We start from the raw sequence: 18,659 nt of genomic DNA, 5'->3' as shown, positions 1-18,659 counted from the left end.
ATTTAAATGACAATGAAATCTGTCCATTTGTCACCACCGTAGCAGTCGGGTTTGTATATAAAGCTTTAACTCAGCCAATAATCAATGGGCCAAATTTAAACTTTTCCAAGACTAAATAAAAAATTCCATTCGACCCTATCGAAAGCTTTTTCCGCATCAAGTGCAACCACCATTGGATGGTTGGGCTGCTGTCAATATGCATCGGTAAAACTAATTAGTCGAAGAATATTATCCGAAGCATGTCTATTTTTAATAAAACCTGTTTGATCTACATGTATTAATTTAAGTAAATATTTAGCAAGCCGATTTGCTAACAATTTAGCTATTATTTTATAGTCCACATTCAATAAAGAAATTGATCTGTATGAAGACACCTTTAATGGATCTCTAACTTTCTTTAGAATTACAGTAATTAAAGTACTAGAACAAGATTCTGGTAACTCATAATGTTGAGTCACTTGTTGTATTACCTCCCCAAATATTGAAGATAAATCTTCATAACAAACTTTATAAAATTCCACCAAAAACCTGTCATCTCCTGGTGACTTACCATTAGGCATTTCCATCATAGCGGTCTTAATTTTAGATCTGTGAACGGAGCTTCCAATTCTATAATATCTTCTTCATCTAATGCCAGTAACTTTAATGTAGATAAAAAGAAATCAATAGATCCATTATCCTGTTTCCCCTCAGAAGTATATATTTTTTTATAAAATGAATAAAACTGTTCATTGATTTCCTGAACTTTATAGGTAACTGTTGAATTCTTTTTAACAGCATTAATAACCCTTGAGGTCTGCTCCTTCTTTAATTGCCATGCAAGTACTTTATGCGCCTTCTCACCCCACTCATAATATCGTTGTTTGGTTCGATTAAGTAAACATTCAAATTGATAAGTCTGTAACATATTATATCGCAATTTCAATCTAGTCAAAGCTATCTTCTGATCTTATGTTACTCCCTTCTGAAATTCCTTCTCCAATTCATCAATCTGTTTTTCTAATTTAATAATTTCACCCATATACCCTTTCTTAACTTTAGTAGCGTAACTAATGTATTTGTCCTCTTAAATAAGCCTTTAATGCATCCCATACTACAAATCTACTTTGAACAGAGTTAACATTTTCCGATAAGAAAAAAATAATCTGTTTCTTAACAAAAGCAACAAACTCAGGTTTTTTCAACAACATCTATAAGATGGACGTAACACCTCTGAACTTTCATAAGAAAAAAATAATAAAGAATGATCAGATATTACTCTACTTTTATAATCTGCCTGCAATACCTTTCCCTATAAATGTGCCGATATTAAAAAAAATCTATTCTAGAAAAGGAATCATGCCTAGAAGAATAAAAAGAAAAATCTTTCTCTGTAGGATTAATCCTTCTCCAAATATCTACCAAATTTAAGTCTTTCATTAAAGCCCCAATTTGTATCACCATCTTTGATTTTCTGATACATTTTGTGGATTTATCCATTAATGGATCCAAAACACAATTAAAATCTCCCCCAACTAGAATATTTTAATTAGCTTGACTTAATAACAAAAAAAGAATCTGAAATAAAACATTCATCATCTACATTAGATGCATAAATATTAAGTAACGTCCAAAGTTCATTAAAAATTTTACAGTCCACTTTTAAAACCCTCCCAGGATTCCCCTCTACTGTCTGTAATTCAAAAGATAAATTCTTATGAACTAAAATCGTTTTGCCTTAGAGTTAAATGAAGGAAAAAAAACATGTCCAACCCAATCTCTTTTCAATTTCAAATGTTCTTTTTCAGACAAATGTGTTTCTTGTAAAAAAGCAATATCAATTTTCATTTTCTTAATATAAGCTAAAACTCTCTTTCGCTTAATGGATTATTTAATACCTGAACATTAAAAGTTACAAATTTCAAACCAGACATTTTAATAAACTATCAATATAAGCACATAATATAAAAAAAATGCTCTCCTGTTAATGAACAAAATCTACTCTCCCTCCCCTAATGTTATAAAGAAATTAATATAAAAAAGAATACAATTAATTCCCCCAAAAAATGAAAAAAAAACACCCAAAGGTAGTAATTCCCTAAAAAACTGAGTGTGGAACACCCCACCAGTGGCAGATGACTATCAAAGATATCAGTGCCATCCTCCTCCCCCCCAGCCAGAAATACAATATATATAATAATGTAATTCAACATCATTAATATATTCAGCCCTGGTGGGACCCCAGTCCCAAAGATCAATTCGAATCCTCAACATCACTAGGACTGTGTGTCAAAGCCTCCTTCTTCCCATCTTTCCCATTCTTCCCATTCTGTCCATTTCCATGTCCATTGGCCCTTCTTTTAGGTGACGACGGTGAAATTCTTCCCTGATCACGTAAACCCGGTAACGAATTAGCGAAAACCAATGCATCGTGATCATTCTCAAAAAATTGAGACTGATAATTGCCATAAAAAACCTTCAACACTGCAGGATATCGAAAAGCAAATTTATATCCTTTCCGCCACAGCCCATCCTTGGCTGAATTAAACACACGTCGACGTCTGATAATTTCTCGACTCAAATCAGTCAAAATACCACTTGATTGGTTCCATAACCCACCTGGACCCCATCCTATAACAAACTTTTAAACTTCCGAGGTATTTTAAAAAACCCAAACTCATAAAAGAATTGTAAAAATTTTTAAAATGCCGCACACATTAAAAGTTCTTAAAAATCGCTGAGGGGAAGAACACGGCAAGCACATCCAAACTGTCATCATATGGGTCCCAGTCTGGATCTGCTGAGTCGACTTTGGCTTCATCATCAGTGTCACCCAATAAATCATCCTTCGTACCATCCGTGACACTGAGGCTCTATGTAGACAAAACTATTCCGTCGCATAACACTTGATGTCCCTCTTTGGTGACCTGCAAATTATTTTCCCTCGAGCGCCTAACCAATTTGCATTGGAAAGCCTCGCTTAATTTTGTTTTCATCATCTTTATAGGTAGTGTACTTGATCATGACTAAGCAGTTTAAAAGGTTTCTCCTGCCACCACACCATTCATTTCCCCATTTTGAATCTGTGCTTCCGATCTTATCCCACTCATAAGAACCTAGAAATAGGAGCAGGAGTTGGCCATCTGGCTCACTGAGCCTACTCTACCGTTCAGTAAGACCATCGCTGATCTGGCCGTGGACTCAGTGCCATCAACCTGCTTTTTTCTCCATCATCCTTAATCTTCCTACAGTGCAAAAATCTATCTAAATGTTTCTTAAATGTATTTTAGGAGGAAGCCTCCACTGCTTCCTTGGACCGAGAAAAATCCACTCTCTGGGAAAAGCATTTCCTCCTTACCTCCATCCTAAATCTACTCCCCTGAATTGTGAGACTCTGTCCTTAATTCCTGTATCACCTGCCAGTGGATACATCCTCCCTGCTTCAGTGGAAATGACTTTCCTGCCTTTATCTTATCGATCCTTTTCATAATTTTATGCGATTCTGTGAGATCCCCTCTTATGTTTCTCAATTCCAGCAAGCATAGTCTCAAGCGGCTCCATCTCTTCTTCTTGGCTAACGCCCTTATCTTTGGAATCAATCCGGAAAACCTCCTCTGCATGGCCTCCAAAGCCAGTCTATATTTTTGCAAGTATGGAGGCCAGAATTGTATGCAGTATTCCAGATGTGTAGAACTCCAATACAGTTGCAGCAAACATCCTTGCTCTTAAATTCAACCCCTCAAGAGCTGAATGGCAAAGTTCCATTTGTTTTTTATAAATTATCTACTGCACCGGCAAATCAACCTTTTATGATTCACACACAAGTACTCTCAGTTTCCTTTGCACAACAGCAGGCCACAGTCTTTCATCATTTAATCTGGCCTATTTTTCCTTCCAAAATTGATGTCCTCATATTTACCAGAATTATACTGCATCTGCCTAAACCTTGCCCACTCAACCTGCAGATTCTCCGCATCCTCCGCACAATTTGCTTGCCCGCTCAATTTAACGTCATCAGCAAACTGATACGTGGTGTGTGGTCCCCGCTTCCAGGCCTTTGATAATCAATTATAGGCTCAGCACCAATCCTAGAGGCACTCTGTTCAGTACTGATTGCCAGCCAGAGAAACAGGGCCCCAACAGGAAAAAAAGAGGGAGGCTTATGTCAGCTATAAACTACTCAGAGCAAGTGAGGCCCTTCCAGGGATGGGCAACTTTTTTATTTTTAATTCAGGCACAGAGCACGGAATTTCAACCCACATCTCCGTGCTGCCCAATTAACCTACTCCCCAGGTACATACTCATGGGCTGAAATGGCCTGTTACCACGCTGTATGTCTAAATTAAAAATAAAAAGGCTACCCATCACTCCCAGGCCTTGACAAATACAAGATATATAGAGTACATTTAAGAAAGAAAAATTAGATGGACAAAAAGAAGGCATGAGATAGCCTGACAGATGAGGTAATACTCTCCAAGAACATTAAGAGGAAAAGGGTGGCTAGTGAGAGAGTAGGTCCCCTTCAGCGTCAGATTGGTAATCTATGTGTGAAGCCATAAGAAATGATCAGGATTTTAAATGAATTCTTCTCGTCTGTATTTACCACAGGGAAGGACATGAAAGCTGATGAGTTCAGGAGAGGGAGCATATCACTGTCACGAAGAAAACGGGGGTGAGGGGGTGAATAGTCAGAGGTATTGAAACACATAAAGGTGGTTTCACTCCAGGGTGAGACCAGGTATATCCTAGGATATCAATGGAAGCCAGGGCAATGATTGCTGGGGCATTGGCAGAGACGTGTGTATATTCATTAGGTACACATGAAGCACTGGAACACTGGACAATGGCTAATGTTGTGCTTTTATTTAAGAAGAACAGCAGGGATAAGCCAGGGAACTATCAGATGCAGAGCCTTACATCAGAGGTGGGGAGGTTCTTTGAAGGACCTAAAACCTGATGATATTGGTTTAGGATGATAGGGAGGTTTTAAAGAGGATATTTGGAGGGGCCCATTTTTCACACAGAGGTAGTTAGTATCTGGAATGTGCTACCAGAGGAAGGGTGGAGGCACGTACAGTAACAACCTAGAACAGGCACCTGCACAGGAATAATGAGCAGGGCATTAAAGTATGTAGAATTAATGCAGACAATGAGATTAGTATAGACACACATGATTATGGGTCAAGACATCATGGCCAAAGAGGGTGTTTCTATGATATACAACTCTGTGACTTCAGTTTGAAAAGATATTTACAAGTGCCATGAGGTAATGTTGCAGCTATATAAGCTCTTGGCGAGACCACAATTGCAATGTTGCTTTCATTTCTGGTCACCTCATGACAGGAAAGATGTGGATGAGAGAGTGCAAATGAGATTCACAAAGATGTTGCCTCGATTGCAGAGCATGCCTTTTGAGGGTAGGCTGGGTGAAGTTGGTCATTTCTCCTCAGAGCGACAGAGAATGGGGATAGAGGTGCACAAGATGATGTGAGGCATTGAGCGTGTGGATGGCCAGAGCTTGTTACTAAGGCTGAAAAGGTTACCACAAGGGAGCCTAGTTGTAGGGTGCTTGGAGGTAAGTATAGGGTGAATGTATGTTCTTCGCAGGGAGAGAGTGGCGGATGTGCTGCCGGCAATGATGGTGGAGGCAGGAATGATAAAAGTTTTTAACAGCCCATTAGATAGGGACATGCAACTGAGAAAAATGGAGCGTTCTGCAGTAGGGAAATTCTAGTCAGTTATTAGGGTAAATTATTAGGTTGGCACAACACTGCAGTCCAAAGGACCTATACTGTGCTGTAGATTTCTATGCAGGGAATAATCCAGGAAACAGCAATAATTGGATAGTTTAGTTTCAATTAAGAAAGTCAAGTAAAATTGCTTATAATGTATCATTAGTATCTGATCTCATCAAGGCTTGATTCTTCCCAATGAATGTATGTTCCAATCATAAATTGTGGTCAAACTGCCGTACCCTCCAAAGAAGGTGCATACTGACAAACACAGGGTTGATAAATAATAGATGGTGAAGACTTCAATGTGACTGAATAAGATAAATTCCTTTTTATTAGATTGGAAGAGCAAATGTGCAGGGAAATAGCTGAGATGTGTAGTAGAAATAGGGTTGTGATAGTTGGGGATTTCAATTTTTCTAATATTGATTGGGAAACATAATCAGTCAGGGGGCAGGATGACTTAGACTTTGTACAGTATGTTCAGGATTGCTTTTTTACAGCAGTATGTTGAGGTCCCTACTAGAGGGGAGGCAGTGTTAGATATATTGTTAGGGAATGGAATAGGGCAGGTGACAGAAGTGTGCGTTGGTGAGAACTTTGGATCCAGTGATCATGGGTCCATTAGCTTCAACTTAAATATGAAAAGGGATAGGTCAGTTCTGAGGTTGAAGGTCTTTGAGTAGGGGAAGGCTAGATTTGAAGAAATGAGAAGGGATTTGCAGAAAATTGTATGGGCTGATCTTTTTTCTGGAAAGGATGTAGAGGAGATTTGGAAGGTATTTAAAGAAGAGATATTGAGAGTACAGGATCTTTATGTGCCAGTCAGATCAAAAGGCAAAGCCAAAAGTTCAAGGGAACTGTGGATTTCGGGAAAGATTGGGAAGTTGGTTTAGGATAAGAGAGGGGCATATACTAAATTTAAGAAGCAAAAAATGGATAAGATGTATGATTATTATGTAGATTGCAGAAAAACCTTAAGAAGGAAATTAGTGAATCCGAAGGGTTTTTATAGATACGTGAATACTAAAAGGAGGGTTAAGGATAGAATAGGACCGCTGGAAAATGAGAGTGGTGAACTGTGCGAGGAACCGTATCAGATGCGAGAGATATTAAATGATTTTTTCTCATCTGTGTTCACGAAGGAAAAGGACATTGGACTATGTGAGATAAGTGATGCAAATGGCTTAGTTATGGAAAAGATATGGATTAGTAAAGAGAGGGTTTTGGAGCTTCTAGGGTCAGTAAAAGTGGATAAGACTCCTAGTCCTGATGGGATTTTCCCCAGGACATTAAGGGAGGTCAGGGAGCAAATAGCAGAGGCACTGACAGTGATTTTTCAACGATCACTGGAGGAGGGTGTGGTGCCGCGGGACTGGTGGGTTGCTAATGTAGTTCCATTGTTTTAAAAAAGGCACGAGGTGTCGGCCAAGTAACTATAGGCTGGTAAGCTTGACTTCGGTGGTAGGGAAAGTTATGGAGGGTATTCTTAGAGATGGTGTGTATAAATATCTGGATAGACTGGGATTGATCAGGAGCACCCAGCATGGGTTTGTGAAGGGGAAGTCATGTTTGACGAACCTTGTTGTGTTTTTCGAAGAAATGACAAGAAAGGTGGATGAAGGTAGGGCAGTTGATGTAGTCTATCTGGATTTTAGCAAAGCTTTTGATAAGATTCCACATGAAAGGTTAGTAAGGAAAGTTCAGTCACTAGGGATTAATAGAGAAATAGTAAGATGGGTTCAGAGGTGGCTGGAGGAGAGACAGCAGAGGGTCATGGTGGACAACTATCAGTCAGGATGAAAGTCTGTGACGAGCAGCGTGCCTCAAGGATCGGTGCTAGGTCCCCTGTTGTTCATAATTTATATTAATGATTTGGATGATGGGGTGGTTAACTGGGTAAGTAAATACGCAGACGATACAAAAATTGGGGGAGTGGAAGATAACAAGGAAGGTTTTCAGGGATTACAGACGGTTTGTCTGGAAAATTGGGCTGAAAGAATTTAATGTAGAGAAGTGTGAGGTGCTTCATTTCATAAAAAATAATCAAAATAGGACATATGTAGTGAAGGGGAGGACATTGGGGAATGCACAAGGACAAAGAGATCTTGGAGCTATGGTACAGCGTTCCTTGAAGGAGGATTCCCATGTTGACAGGGTGGTTAAGAAGGCATTTGGTATGTTAGCCTTCATAAATCATAGCATGGAGTATAGGAGCTGGGAAGTGATGCTGCGACTATTTAAGGCATTGGTGAGGCCAGGTTTGGAGTATTGTGTTCAGATCTGGGCTCCAAATTATAGGAAGGATATAGATAAGGTTGAGAAGGTGCAGAGAAGATTTACCAGGATGTTGCCTGGCTTAAAATACCTAGAGTACAGAGAAAGATTGAAGAGGTGAGGACTTTATTCATTGGAACGTAGATGGTTGAGAGGGGATTTGATAGAGGTGTTTAAAATTATGAAGGGAATAGATAGACTAGATGCAAGTAGACTCTTTCCCCCTGAGAGCAGGGGAGATTGAAACAAGAGGACACAAGTTGAGGGTAAGAGGGCAAAATTTTAGGAGAAACATTAGAGGATGCTTCTTCACTCAAGGAGTGGTGGCTGAATGGAATAATCTTCCGGAGGAAATAGTTGAGGCAGAGTCAATTCTTCATTGAAGAGGAGGCTGAATATATACATGGATAGGAGGGGGTTGGAGGGTTATGGGCGGAGAATAGGGGGGGGGATCTAGCGGAGTTGTTTGAGTGAACAAGCATGGACTTGAAGGGCTGAGATGGCCTGTTTCCATGCCGTAAGCTGTTATATGGATTTCAGAATTTTGTGGGTCTCAAGGGATTATGTTCTGGAATCCAGAAGTGTTGGCCATGACTTGTGTGGGATTTTCTTGTTGGAACTAAGGTTGCATTTGTACCCAAATATACTGCAGCAGTATCACAGTGCCCAATCCACCCTGAAGCAACAATCTCCCCGTCACTAGGTTTGGATGTCCACTGGTCCACTGCTGTGAAACAAGTGTCAGCTCAGCAATGCGTGGAAGCTGATGGTTGCACTATGGCTTAAACTTAAACTTTTGTGCAATTTACTCCTTTTACCTCTGCTCTGTAATTGTGTTATGTATTCATGATCAGCAAATAAAATCTGATATTGCTCAACTTTTTATTTGGTGATAAATGGAAGGAAGTTTGAATGGAGGGTTTTGATTTTTGATCCCAATTTGTTGGTATCGACTTTTTACGGATTACCATCACTTTTTCTCGGTGTTTGTTATCAGTTCTCAGATCCAAAACCCAATTTCTGTTTTAAAACTTGCAGAATCCCACTTCGAGTTTATGCTTCTCTTGCTAAATGATTCAGAAAATAGAATTCTATTTGCTGTTGATGGGAAACTTGTAAACAATTTCAAAGTGAATGGAAAAATTGTTGAGATTCATAAATGCTATAAAGCTGGCAACTAATTTCCACGTCGCTGTATATTATGTATCACTGTATATACTCGAACAAATATTAAAACTAGAAAATATGATTGATTGCCAGTTTGATCAGCTAGATTTGAAGTCCTCAGTTGGTCACTGTTTTTATATGCATTTATTACGATTGTTCAACTTATCTGGGAAGGAATTGTGAGCTGAATTGGTATCATTTGTTGGGCAACCTTCTGCTTGTCTAGTACCTACAGATCTGGCCTGCACTTCAAACACCTCCTCTACTGCCACTCTGTCCTGGACTCCATCTGACAGCGACCTGTTTGGCTCAACCATGTTCCCACACCTGGCTGGCCTCAAAAAAATTTGAAAAGGCCAAACCTCAACTGAAAATGTCAGGAGGTCTCTGCAGTCGATGGAATCCCTTACTGTAATTTTTTAAACTCATCAGTCCAAAATTCATCATCTGAAATGATGGAGGCAAATGAATGAATGAAGTTTATTGTCATGTACGCAAGATGCAGTGAGAGTTTTATTTGTACATAACACACATAATACAGGACAACACATTAGAAGAGAGAAAACCCCCTGAATAACATGAGGATGAAGAACCATCATGGTTCTGGAACTAATAGACTGAGCTGCATGTAAACCACTGGAATTCCTTGCAAAATCAATTAAAGTGGCAGTGATACAACTTGCAAGTAATTTGAAAGGCAATAACTAAGGATTTGCTTTTAAAAGTTTTAAATAAGATAATAGCCTGATAACATAAATAAATGACCGACAAATTGGCCTGGCAATTGATAAGGAATGATATTCCAAATGGAAGTCTCCAAGTCATGGGGCTCCACAGAAGTAAAGTCCATGTCCTCTTTAATAAAACACTTCCTGCTGCAATGTCAAAATCAAGACCCGAAACTTCGCACTGATGATTTTTCAGGCAAGATGATCACTACCCTCCTGTGTGCTACTGAACGTTAAACAGCAGGTGACTCAAGAGAACCACCCCTCTTTGCAAAATCCTCCAAACCCATGAAAAGGATTAAGTGAATTGATGTCTACATTCTTTCCCAGAGCAATACCTATGGAACTGAGGCCATAATTACTCTTTGTCAGTTCTTTTGCGCAGCCAATGTCACTCACATGTCTGACACCGGATTCCTGAAAGAGGGAATCTATTCTAAAATCTGTCATGGGAATAGGTTCTGAGAAGAACAGAGAAAATAATTCAAGCATAGTATCAAGTATTTCATGAAAACTTAGAATATCCCGCCAACACCTGGAAATATATGGTCCATGACTAAACAAAGGGGAGGAAGGGGATTTGGGTAGCACTGAAAACGCCAACACCATGCAGGAAGCTCGGTGTAAATGGTGCAAGGATCATTTACTCCTTGAAATCTGTAGCAGAGTTTGCCTGATCAGTTTTCCTTGAGACCCCAGGACTGGAAAGAAAATATGTCATGCTTGATGCTAAGATTTCCAGAAAGTAATAGGATCCATTAAAAAAGGTGAAACTTTTGCAGGTCTGACATCTACTGGGCTAGAGTTCACTAAAAATCAAGGGCAATACCTTGTACAGGGCAGATTGTCTCTAACTCACTGTTCACAAGGACCTACATTTATTGGAATAGGAAAGGAGAGATGGCGGATAGAATGGCTGATGAGATATTCTGCTCTGTCCCTTGCCTTGTGTATCTTTTAAATTTCCTACGTAGAAAACTAATGAGGTGATATTCAGCCTCTTGCATCTTGCAATATGAAAAATCATAATGGTGAAACCCCAAAACAAGGGAAATAATTAACATGATCCATAAATGAGCAGTCTTCAAATATTTGAAATATTACAGTACGTCTTTCTTCTTCTCTGCAGTCAATGCTTGGTGTTAAATCTTCTCAAGCCAATCACTCACCACTTACAAAATTAATTAATAAATGAATAATTTTCTTTTTTGTATGTTGGCAAATATTCTGGCACAGTCAGTAAAATAACACTTGCTGTGTGAGAAAGGAAGTCATTTTCAATCCTGGTGAGATATAGAGCATCGGGGCGTGTATGATTGTTGGAGGGAACAGGCATGAATTAATGGAAGGGAAAGGTGATGAGAAACTCTCTCAATAATACAATTATGGATTTTGATAAATTACACCTGCTAGATTCACCCTTGAATGTATTGCCCTCTTTTCCAGGACAGAAACATTGCAAGCCACAGCAATGGCAGTGTAACTTTTTGAAATCTTGTTATTAATGAGAATAGAACCAAGTGTGGTCAAGAGTGGAGATTCACGGTGCTCTGCGTTGAACTAATGCTTGCCATCAGTTTTGTTAATTATCTTTCCCACTTTCACCAGACTTTGGGAGCCATGAAGGAAATCTCCATGCAGTAAAGGAGTTGTCTAGCAATTTTCTGAGGTGCATTCTTTTAACCAGAATAAAACCCAATGCTTTCCCAAAAATTGTCCTGGCCACACACTGATGCTCAGTTCCGTTAAGTGTTAATTGGAATCTGAGTGCGTTTCCTGTACAGAATGGTGATAGCAGGAGAGAGAGAAGTTACAGGGAAAGCAAGGAGAGCAGTGGAATGAGCAATAAAGGAAGTTGATTATTTTACAAGGTTTCCATGGTGGAAGTAGTAAGGAAGATGTTAGGACTGAGAATGAATGGGCACAGGGTGTCTCTGGAAATGAAAAGGGAGAGATGCTTAGTGCATCAGAAGCCCCTTTTATACTGCAAAGCTGTGGCATTCCTGTAGACATGACCCATCCTAGGAAACCGGCTTGCATGTTCACACAGAACCGAGAAAAGCTGGCTCCAAGAGTCAAATATGCTCCGCTGCTATCCCAGTGGATTGAAGACAGGTACGTCTAGACCTCCCCAATCCACCTTGCGATTCTTTCACACAGCGCTCGAAAGGTGGATAAAACCCGGCTTTCAAGCTCTGTGTAAAAGCGGTTAACTCAGATTAAGTCAAAGTTCTGGGAGAAGGAGTGTGAAGGACTTAAATGTATATTTATATATTGAAAGGGAGGAAATTAGAACAGTTTGACGTCAATGTAGCATATTGTTTCAAGTGAGTATGACTATCAACAATGACCAATGAGGAATTTATACTCCTTGGAGTTTACAAACTTAACACAGCTGATGCACACCATGTATGAGAGGCTAATTGCTGAAGTGGACACTTCTTCTCCCTTGTTTCCACCAACAGGATTTTTGGGGAGGAGCAGGGGACTTGCTTTCCTGTTTCCAGACAGAAACAGGCAGCTGGAATACACTCTCCCTTCAAGAAGAGATTTGTCATATAAAGTATGCCCTTGTGAGGAATATTACTGTAGACGATTTTTCCATTCACTCATAAATTGGTTGAGGTTACCATCCATTACATTTGCAACACATGCACCTGAAAATTCTCTCCAGTGAATGTGCTTCAGTGTTGACTTTACCGAGCTGTCCTTGGCGAACCCAATGTTAAAACTGGCTAATTGGGATCACTGGAGTTCTCCCTCAACATCCCACAAAAGAGTAACTGCAAGTTTTAAGCAATGCTTAAAACTTCATCTCAAAAATTTGGTGTAATTATAGTGATGTTAATTATTTACTGCATCAATGTCGCTATCTAACCTGTGTTAGTATAGTTCACCCATAGTTACAATTTGAAGAGAAACATTTTTCTTTGCATATTCTTGTTATAAAATAGCTTGTTTTCTCATGGTCTTTAAGGCAAATGGCCTGAGTATTGTGCATAATTTTCCTCAGACATTGATGAGTGTGCCATTGGGACACACAATTGTACATCATCTGAAACCTGCTTCAACATCCAAGGCGGATTCAGATGTCCATCGGTGGATTGTCCACCCAACTACAGAAAAGTATCTGACATGTAAGTGCTCCATTGCTTCCAATTATGGAGCATGGAATTCGTGCAAATGGAAAATTGAGTGTTGCAACTGATATCAAAATGCAGAAATATACAGTTTGGTTGATGATGGTATTCTTGTTGCAGTAGATTCAACAAGTGGAAAGTGAGAATGCAATTGGGTAATATGGTTACCTCCTCATGTTTTGTAATAAAACTTGTTACAAAGAGAATGAAAATTATGGTCACTTCAACCTTGGTTATTCTACAAATACATCAGCTCAGTGATTATTTGAAGTACTCATGTCTTCTGATTGGAATCCAAAGCATAGATCCCAGTGCAGCCCCTGGCAATCCAATCTCTCCTTTCCCTGGCTGTTTCCATTTGGATGAGGTCAAGGGTCTGAGGATGGAAATTCCATGCAAACAGTCCCATCAAACTACAGTGAAATTCTGCCAAATGACCTGATGTGCTATATGTACCTGCTGAAACAGCCATTACCCTTCAAATATGCAAATTGATCGGTGGGAGAAGCCAGAATGTGAAGTTCACAAAAATAAACTTGCGGGTCACTCTGGATAAAGATCAACTTCGAGCAGAGAATGTCAACAAGAGACTTAATAGAAGCATTCAAAATGACGAAAGGTCGTGATAGAGGGGATGGGGAGGGCCTGATTCCATTAATAGGAGAGTTAGCAAGCAATAAAAATATTTTGATTAAAATATTAGTGCAGCGATGAGGAGAATTATTTTTACCCAGTGAGTAGCTTTAACCTGGAATGCATTGCCTTGAGAATACGTTTAATTGGATTCAATCGTATCTTTCAAAATGGAAATGGATAAAAATTTTAACAGCTAAGATTTATAGTTCTGTAGGGTATAAGGAACCAGTGGTCGGAACATCCTCATGTTTTGCAAAGTCTCTGGTGTCCTTGCTCACTTCCAGAGCTCTATTAATCAGTACATCCAGAAGGAATTTTCTGATCATTTCTCACTACATTCACAAATATTCTGATAAAATAAAGTTGTTCACACAGAACAATTGGACCGATTAATTACATTTAGTTCAAATTTATTTTTATCAATATCATTATTTTTGTGATAAGCCAGACTTTATTTCATACGGTTATATTTTGTGTTGCTGTACAACACCACTGATTTTCCAAGGCATTGTCAGCGGCTTAACATGTTATCCTAAAGATGTGGCCTTTTTCCTTAATGATGCAAGTTTTCATTTGTTTATTATCCAATGGTGAATAAATCATTCTTTGCTTCTCAGGTACTGTGAACGCATAATGTGTCCCAATTTCATGGATTGTCAGAACATACCAATTAGAATTACCTATTATCAGTTGACCCTTCCAACCAATGTCCAGGTTCCAAGCACCATTTTCCGCATTGCACCTTCACCGGCCTATGTGGGAGATAACATTGTGTTGACCATTATTAAAGGGAATAATGAAAACTACTTCAGCACACGGAAACTGAATGGTCACACTGGAATAGTCTACGTGCAACGGCAGTTTATGGAGTCCAAAGATTTTTTGCTGGATGTTGAAATGAAGCTCTGGCGCCAAGGAACGTTCACTTCTTTTCTGGCTAAGATTTATGTGTTTGTTACAGCTCATCCTTTCTAAAGCGAACACTGTAGCCGTTGTATCGGATTTAACTATCTTTTTGAAGGCTTGACATTAGCATATTCACAAGACCAGTCGACTTAACAGCGTGCAGGGTAAAGGATGGTCTTTTGACTTGAGTCAATAGAAATGAAACCCCAGCCAGCTGAACAAATATCACCTGTATAATATTTTAACCCATGATCAAAATGTTTCCCTATGTCACCTTAAGAATTGTATTCACCGTATCTCTCATCTGTTGCCACCAGGGTATAGACTGATATTTGCAAAGTAACTTCATTACACTGAGCTCCATGTATTTGGAACTCAGTCTATCTGAATCACATTATTAAAGGATATTTTCCAGTAATGGAATACGAGACAAATCACTTAATAGTATTACAGTCTTGCATTTATATTCATTTTCAACATTTCATCAAGATAAATACTGAAGGATGCAAATTTTTTAAAAGTTACGAAGACTAAGCAGATCGGTGCACTCTGCCTTCATGAAAATGCATTTCATTTAAGAGGAATTTCAGTTGTTTTGCACACACTTCAGAGTGATGTTAATCATATTGAAATATGGGAAGTTATCATGGCAAATTAAATCCAAGTGACTCTTCCATCTACCTGATAAGAAATGAGCAAAAGGCACAAACTGGTATAAATTTGTAAACAGAGCAAACTGATATAAATTTATCTTTGGTAGGAAGTGCAAATTGGAGGAAATAGGCTTAGAACTCCAAACATTCTGCGGTTTGGACAAATTATCCTGAGGGGTGAGATAAACTCCCATCTTAACACCTGGGGCTTTAAAATTTTGTTAATTAAATAAATATGGAATAAAAGCTGGTATCATTATAAGAATCTGTGGAGCTAGCAGACTGTCATAAAAAAAATTCGTATCGTTCAGGGGAAAGAAATCTGATGCTAATGCAAATGCCCCACTGACTTGACATTGAGACAAGTACCTTTGGAGTGCTCCAGCAAGACACTCAGTTTGAAGGTACTTCTAAGCAGAGAGTAATCTCAACCTTTGCCCATGATCTTGAGAATAATGTTAAAAATATACTTTGCTTTATCATCCATTGCTTCTTCAAGTGGATCATGCAATTGGGATGTGTTAATATGGATTTTCTGAATGCCTCATCTCTGTTGACTAGATAGATTTCCTTCAGTAGTGTCATTTTAAAAAATATTCTAGACAATGCTAACTTTATAATAGATTTCTTGCCCTCAAGGCCATTTCTATCTTACCATATTGCAAATCACAAGTTGAGATATTGAATGAAATGATTAGTGAGAGAATAATATTTTTTATGATATCAGAAAGCTTCAACGACAATATAAACAGGAAGGAATATGTTCTCTTTTGTTTTACCGACTCTAACTTTATAAAATAATCATTTTTATGATGCTATTTTTCACAGCCATTATTTTCTACTTTCTTAGACACAGCTGATATTTACCTGAAATGTACATTAAATCTAAACACTAAATAATGTTTACAATTTTACTTCTTTATAATGTTGGAACTTGAGACTTGCTGTCAGATGAAAGTTTATTCTGCCTTAATAACCCTCAAAGGGTTAAAACATTGCCACTCTTGACCATTTAAGGATCATAGAAATAGGAAATAAAATCTTTATCTAAAGTATTTATTATGATATTTGTTAATATTTTCTGCAGTTTCATGTGGACTCCGTGGCTTAGGTATCTGTTGAATTTCACTGAAGGGCCTGCATGTGCAATATGTGATCAGAGGGAGTGTCCGTACACATTTCTAAGGGTGCAGAATGGATCTCTGGATCTGGACTCTCGGCAGCTGCCTGCAGCGAGGCCCGACAGCAGCTTGAAGCCACCTTGCTGATGTGACGGCTCTCTGGATGCAGCCAGCTAGCTACTGCAGAACTTCACCTATAACTGTATCACAAATAACTGGCCACACAATTTTTAGTAAGTTTAGAACAAGACGGACTCTCACCTATAACAGCGGTCGTTTAGAGCGGACAATTATCTGACCAGTCTTTTGGATATGGGAGGAAATCAGAGAACCTGGGGAGAAGCTACGTGGTCACAGAGAGAGTGTACAAGATCCACAAAGACAGCAACTGAGGTGGCAAAAGCACCAGTCACTGCTGCACCCCCTGTATTTTATCTGTTGGTGCAGCACCTGGGATAAGTTTCAAATGGGAACAGCTCAGTGATCTCACTGCATCAGTAGAGATCATTATGATCTGTCACTAGTCCAGTACACCTCACTGCACTGTTATGCACAATACATCATGAATAAAAATTGTAATTTAATACACGCCACCCATTACAGATGCCATTTCAGCAAATTTGCTCGTAATCTCTTTTAACAAACTAGGAGCTGCCTCTGGTCTGACCTCTTCCCTGAAATCTGATTGTTGGACGGTACTGGTGAGTGAAGGGCAAGATAACCAAGCATAGTTGTACATACTTATTATTAAATTTATACCAGTCATTGATATCTGGGTGGATGCCCGAAAGCCTCTAAAAATGTATTTCTAGTGTTCGTTATTTATGTAGAAATGGAAACCCAGTCCAAAAAATCTAAAATGTACTCTCGTTCTAAATGAAAAGTAATTGACTTGAAATATTAACTCCCATTTCTTTGTCTGGATGCTCCTTGACCTGCTGGGTGTTTCAGATGTTTTTTTTTCCAATTTTTGTTTTAATCTAATGCATGAATGACAGAGATACAATTGCATTTTCTAGCTAGCAGTTATAAGAAAGATGTGTTTGCCTCTCCCCCATAAGCTTAGGGGAACTTAATATGCCTTTGCAGAAGAGAAAGAATATCGAAGGAAGATGTATTTTCCCTTTAAGCAACAAGGGAAAGTGACAATGATCTATAAATTTAGATTAAGTTCTTTGTGAAATCCATTCATCATGAAGATCAATAATAATAATGATCGCAAGATTTTGAAGACATTTTAGCAACTTCTTTTTGCAAGTGAATCAATTAATCTTTTTTGGCTCATTACTGGAAGGAACAATCTCTGATCTTGCTTTATCTCCTGTTGCCTGGGACTCGTGCTATTGTGATTTAAAAAATCTATTATTCTTAGTCAGAATGATAATGGTTTGAATTAGAACTCATTGCTACCAGTGGAATCACTGATCAGAGAGAGATAGATCGATTCTTTTTTTGCAGAGCCTGCAGCAGAATCATCAATATATTTTATGAAGAAACATTCCTTTTAACTGTAACTAGTGTAGAGGTTTTTGTAAAAATATACCTTAATATTTCCAAATATTGGGCATTCACAGAATGGTCAACCATAAAATTAAGTGGTTGGATTGTCCATTCCTTGCAGAAATGATTCTCTCTCCTCAGTTGTCCCTCTCCATTATTCTCCTCCTGACTCCATATCTGAAATTCTGCTCATTGGAAGATAGATCTTACAGAGAAAATACTGAAGTTCAGAAATATCTGGCAAAGTGGAAAATGATTCTATCGATGACAAAAGTCTTCAACCATTGTGTGGAAAAATCAAAAATGTTCAAAGGTGATCCAAATAGTCTCCAAATCTAGACAATTCATCATTGCTGTCATTGCACAGGTAGCCGAAATATGCCACGGTGGTACATTTACTGAGAGCTCTTTGGGAAATGGTGTAACACCTGTGTTTGGAGTTTGTATAGATGTAGTACCTGCAGTTCATCAGGAATAAACTAGTGTAGTGAGGTCTAAAGGATGGGTTAGGACAGTGGTTTTCACAATGCCCTCCCCCAACTCACATCCCACGATAAGTAATCATCGGTGCTCTGAGATTAGTAAGGGATGTGAGTGGGATTGGAAGGTTGAGAATTACTGCTCTAGACCCAAAAGTTACTGCAATATTTTGCTTGAGAAAAATTGTCATTGGCCCATTTCCTTTGGAATTATGAAACCATGCACATAACGATTAAACCTTTTTCTTTCCACCCACATACAACCTTAAGCACTCCCCGACTAATCACAGAGCCTTTCTAGAATAGGGATTTACTTAAGGGTGAATATGGGTTTGGGGAGG

At 38.8% G+C, this 18,659-nt stretch overlaps 1 protein-coding gene across 6 annotated transcripts in view; it reads left to right on the top strand.

Annotated features, from left to right (window-relative positions):
- The window catches only part of fbln2 (fibulin 2), a 324,320-nt gene extending 308,047 nt beyond the window's left edge, over window positions 1-16,273 (top strand). For all 6 annotated transcript variants that reach the window (XM_069939794.1, XM_069939792.1, XM_069939796.1 and 3 more), the window contains 2 exons: window positions 12,897-13,020; window positions 14,277-16,273. In XM_069939794.1, coding sequence (XP_069795895.1) covers window positions 12,897-13,020; window positions 14,277-14,634 — 482 coding nt within the window. In that variant the 3' untranslated portion in view covers window positions 14,635-16,273. The remainder of the gene's footprint in view (window positions 1-12,896; window positions 13,021-14,276) is intronic.
- Window positions 16,274-18,659: the final 2,386 nt, after the last annotated feature.

The sequence above is a fragment of the Narcine bancroftii genome, chromosome 5 (genome assembly GCF_036971445.1).
Source record: "Narcine bancroftii isolate sNarBan1 chromosome 5, sNarBan1.hap1, whole genome shotgun sequence".
Lineage (NCBI taxonomy): Eukaryota > Metazoa > Chordata > Chondrichthyes > Torpediniformes > Narcinidae > Narcine > Narcine bancroftii.
This window is presented reverse-complemented; position numbering and strand designations above follow the sequence as displayed.